Source organism: Cibotium barometz, chromosome 18 (assembly GCF_041138505.1).
Source record: "Cibotium barometz isolate CiBa-2024 chromosome 18, ASM4113850v1, whole genome shotgun sequence".
NCBI classification, from domain to species: Eukaryota; Viridiplantae; Streptophyta; class Polypodiopsida; order Cyatheales; family Cibotiaceae; genus Cibotium; species Cibotium barometz.
Window position 1 is genome coordinate 17,101,720 of NC_141063.1, and position 4,332 is coordinate 17,106,051.

General features: G+C 43.8%; 1 protein-coding gene across 3 annotated transcripts; it reads right to left on the reverse strand.

The window, feature by feature from the left end:
- Nucleotides 1-314: 314 nt before the first annotated feature.
- Nucleotides 315-3,758, reverse strand: LOC147629000 (uncharacterized). Of its 3 annotated transcripts, XR_015267871.1 has the most exons (7): nucleotides 3,557-3,758; nucleotides 2,910-3,107; nucleotides 2,609-2,683; nucleotides 2,280-2,420; nucleotides 716-1,596; nucleotides 545-598; nucleotides 315-344 (listed from the first exon to the last, which is right to left on the reverse strand). XR_015267871.1 is itself a non-coding variant. In XM_086812204.1 (5 exons), exons 1-5 carry the CDS (start codon nucleotides 3,713-3,715, stop codon nucleotides 1,165-1,167), a joined length of 1,005 nt encoding a protein of 334 aa, XP_086668330.1. In that variant the 5' UTR covers nucleotides 3,716-3,758; the 3' UTR covers nucleotides 495-1,164. The 3 variants fall into 3 exon arrangements, 1 of the variants encoding a protein (XP_086668330.1); XR_015267872.1 differs by lacking the exon at nucleotides 315-344 and having other exon boundaries at nucleotides 495-598; XM_086812204.1 differs by lacking the exon at nucleotides 315-344 and having other exon boundaries at nucleotides 495-1,596.
- Between the last annotated feature and the right edge of the window lie 574 nt (nucleotides 3,759-4,332).

Sequence of the window (4,332 nt, forward strand, 5' to 3'; positions counted from 1 at the left end):
TGTAGATTTGCAAGGGTAATTTGTTACTTGGGTCTCGTCTTGCTGGGTGTTTTGGAACTTGGGAGTGCCCAAGTCCTTGACAAGGGAACCCAATTGCGGTTTTGGTTTGGTTAAGGTTGGGCTTTGGCAGAGGCAGCAGTGGACGACCCGGCACCAGCCTTCTGACCCTTCGGCGGACTCCCTTTGTGAAGCCTAGCAAGCATGCTTAGGCTTCAAATTTAAAGCCTCCGGCGCCTTCATTCAGTCATTTAATGGACCTGAAGTTTCCTGAACTCTATTAAGACGCTCAATCATGATTCAATCATTGATTCATTAGTTGGTTGACTGGCCTCAGCAACTGGTCCCTGCGTGAAAACAGTTTCAGAGAGGGGAAAAAACACTCTTAAAGACAGGACTTGAACAGTAATCGCATCGTTAAAAACTCTGCGGTTGGATTAAATATGCAAAAAGTGGACGCAATTTCGTGATTGAACACAGAGACCCAAAAACAATGAAAGAATTCATCTTTCTTTACAATAATAATCGCGAAGAGAGAAAGGATCACCAAGTTGAGGATCCCTCTGCTCACAAAAACTTGGAGACAGATAGCGCCTTAATCCTACAAAATTTAAATCATATATCAACTATCGTCATCTCCTAAGCATTCCCTAATCTCACTGTGTCTATAGAAAAACCTTGCAATCATGTTTTAGACAGCTGATTTCTTTAAACTAACCTGTCTGATACTGTGATTATAATTGTGATTAACCCCTCGAGTGAGCCGCGTAAGAACTGGTCACAGCTCTATGAACAAAAACAGGCTCCTGCCAGATTGCAAAAGCGATGGGGAAAGCTGAGCGGATTAAGATGTGGTTTGAGGTGTGAATTTGCTGAGGTTTGCGGTGGATCGAGATGTGGATGATGTTGTGATCTGCTGCGGATTAACATATGGATTGACCTTGGAGATTGAGATGTGGATTTGAGCTGTGGTTTGCTGCGGATTAACTTGTGGATTGAGACGTGGATTAAGCTGTAGTTGTTGCGATGGTAAGCGTGGTTGAAGCAGTGGATTAAACCGAGTGTGCTGCAAATCAAGGACTGAATTAAGGCCGTAATTCGAAATGGAAACGTGGTGCGAGTATTATGATCCGAAAGGAGAACTCGGTCTGTGATTACGATGATAATTCAACAGAAAGGCGATCTGTGAGGCTTGCTTTTTCTTCTGTTGAGGGATGAAGGGATGATCACCGAGCGGGGCGAACTAGATCCAGAGTCGAGTGGCTCGGAGAGCTGGAGGCCGCCATCGCTGATATGGTGATGCAGCTGCAGAGGGTGGTGCCGTGTGTTCGCCATTGCTGTGTTGTTACAGAAAGAAGAAGGTGAGATGTTGGACTCCCACGCGAATCGATCTGTTGCGGTAGAGTGATCAGACGACGTGGGAGACAGCGGAAGTTGCTCATCCGCCATTTCATCACAGGCCTTGATCACAGCCTTAGCCTCATCCGTTTCTGCAACTGTACAGTTTGCCTCTTCTGAGGATATTTGAGACTCGCACGAGCGCTCCACCACGCCGCTCTGCACCAGCTTTTTCCCTTTCTTGCAGAACGCCGCCTCCACCTGCACCCATCGTTCAATCCGGCCTTCCATTTATCAGCTAAAATCCCTCATAATCAAATTCCGCCTTCCTTCAACTCATCAATTACTCTGCATGATTGTACCATAATATTCTACCGCTCGCATCAATCGACAAGCAATTAATTTTCATCTCTATCATCTATCATTCAGCCACATTCATAAATCATAACCATCAATTAACAAGCAAATGTTTCGCTTTATTACTTAATCAGCTAAAATTGTAACGTACTCAGAACGATGCTCAATAACTCAATAACCAGCACAGCCATTGCATTTTTACCAGTCACCTGAGCCGATCCTCAGACCTCCATCTTAATCACTGAACAGCCAGAACGCATCCATAGCCGACGCTCGTATAACAAACCCCCTTTCACCCAGATCATGAACATCATATACCAGAAAACACCCCATTTTACCTTGACCAATAATCAAACCAATATCGTGACCACATTCAGATCAATATGGAGCAAAATGTGTCTCAAGAGAGTGCTCCAATCATAAACACAGAGATGGCGAAATGCAATTTCTCGTGACCACATTCAGATCAATATGGAGCAAAATGTGTCTCAAGAGAGTGCTCCAATCATAAACACAGAGATGGCGAAATGCAATTTCTCATTGCAGATTTGCAGTATTCATGTCTGTTGCTTATCACAACTAATTACCTTGCAAGCCACTGAACAGAACTTGTACGCATCCTGTAAGCTCCTGTCACACGATTCGCAGATGTTGCCCAGGCCTTTGGTCGATTTCGGTTGGGGTCTCTCATTCAGAAACACTACTCTGGCGCTGTTGATTATGTATGTCTGCCACAACAATCCCCCCACAAAAGCCAACTCAGAAAAGCGTTTAAAATGTCAAAATTAATTCGAAGAAAGCATCGCCGAAGATGAATTAAGGTTAACCAGGGCACCGGCAAATTAAATCAGACCGAAACTCAATTGAAACAAAGCAGTCAGAGATATTTGCACAGCGGGAAATTGAGCCAGAATACCTGCACGCGGGAGCAATCAAGCAGCTTCTGAATATCATGGAGTCTGATTACATCGTGGTAGACATATCTACGAATCTGCAAGCTCAAATCATCCAATTTCATGTCAGAAAATGCACATCTCAAATCCGCTCGCCACAAATTAAAAAAGGAAAGTTGAATTGAAGTACATTTTACAGTGCAAAAACTTGAATAATCTGAGCTTCAGAGTAAAATTTGCTACATTACGGAGCAGTTGACCAGATTATAAAGAAATTGAGCTGATAAGCATCATAATTCACAATTGGAGATTAAAGACATAGACCTGCAGCAATCTGTGCGAATCGTGATCGCCGACGCAATGCTGGCAGATGCCGGAAACGCAATCCAGGCAGAAGATGTTTTTCTCATTCTTCTTGAAAGAACCGTGCCTTGCACAGGTCGCAAAGAACTTCTCAGAAAGCAGGGCGTCTAGCCACTGAGGCTTCGGAGGCAGAGCGTTATCGAATGCATAATATCCCACCTGCACGAAAAAGAAAAAGCGAACAGGCGTGTGCAATCCAGGGATTTGAGTCAGAAAAAGCACAGATATAAGAGCAATCGTATGCCAAAAATGGGATCAAGGTCGCCATACGCGAGATTATGTCCAAATTATACAATAATTACTGATTTTAGTTGAATTTATATGGGATGCAAGGTTGCCCTATCCAGTCAAAATTTGCAAGAAGAGAGAGATTTGTGTCGACTTTGGGCAGACTTTGGCAAGATTTAGGAGTAGCTGGAGAAAAATGATTAGATTGAAAGTGATTAAGGTCGCCATAGCCGAGATTTTTTGTGGATTTGGCATTATTGAGGGATTAATGGAGGAGGAAAACGACTAGATTGAGAATGGGGGGAGATTAAGTTTGTCATTGCAGAGATTATGAGCAAATTAAGGAGGTAGAACTAATCAAGTCAAGATTGATTGCTCACCATGGCTTCAGAGGGATTAGAACTTGCAGCTGCGAGAGGTTGCGAATCGACTCGACGGCAGAGAAAGAAACGCACTGGCAGCTGCAATCTGGAGAAATAGCGAGCTAAGAAGAAGAAACGCAGAACAGCAACAGCATCTGCACCGTCGATCTTGACCATTGAACGACTCTAAACCGCGCACTTTGTCTTAACAGCGCGTAACGCATGAATCAAACCATGCGCGAAACGAGGTTTCTTTAAGCTTCTCAAATTCAGGGTTTGAGATTCCTTTAAAAATAAAAAAAAAATCCCACTCTTTTTTTTTCATATTCTTTAAATTAATGATTTGTGCCAGCTCAGCTGAATGAACAATGCCTTCAAGCAAGAGCACTGGTGAGTGCTCACATGAGACCATGGGTCACCATGCCCTTTTTGTTGCCTTTCTAGTCTCCTCCTTCATAAAGGGGGGCTTAGGGCCTTGGTCAGTGAAAAGTGAGTTTGCAAGGAGATGAACATAGAGGACTCCTTGTCCACTAGCATGGGCGAGGTAGACCTCCCCCAAAAACCAAGACTCTTATCGAGATTTCATACCCTGAGGGTTGGTAAACCCCCTAACATTGCTAGAATCCTTGGTGTGATTCTATGCTTACAGCTCGACATATCTATGCCTGTCTTTGGTGATAGTAAACCACTCACTTTCAGACCTCAACATATCTATGTCTGTCTTTGGTGATAGTAAATATACAATGCCAACAACCACCCGAACCCAGAAGTGAATGGGGGGTGGCCAATGATAC

Excerpts from the sequence above, each read along its gene's own strand:
- LOC147629000 (XM_086812204.1), bottom strand. The coding sequence starts at position 3,715 with ATGGTCAAGATCGACGGTGCAGATGCTGTTGCTGTTCTGCGTTTCTTC. Across the intron at positions 2,684-2,909 it reads ATTCGCACAGATTGCTGCAG|ATTCGTAGATATGTCTACCA; the intron begins GTCTATGTCTTT and ends TTGAGCTTGCAG. Across the intron at positions 1,597-2,279 it reads TCTGTTCAGTGGCTTGCAAG|GTGGAGGCGGCGTTCTGCAA; the intron begins GTAATTAGTTGT and ends CGATGGGTGCAG.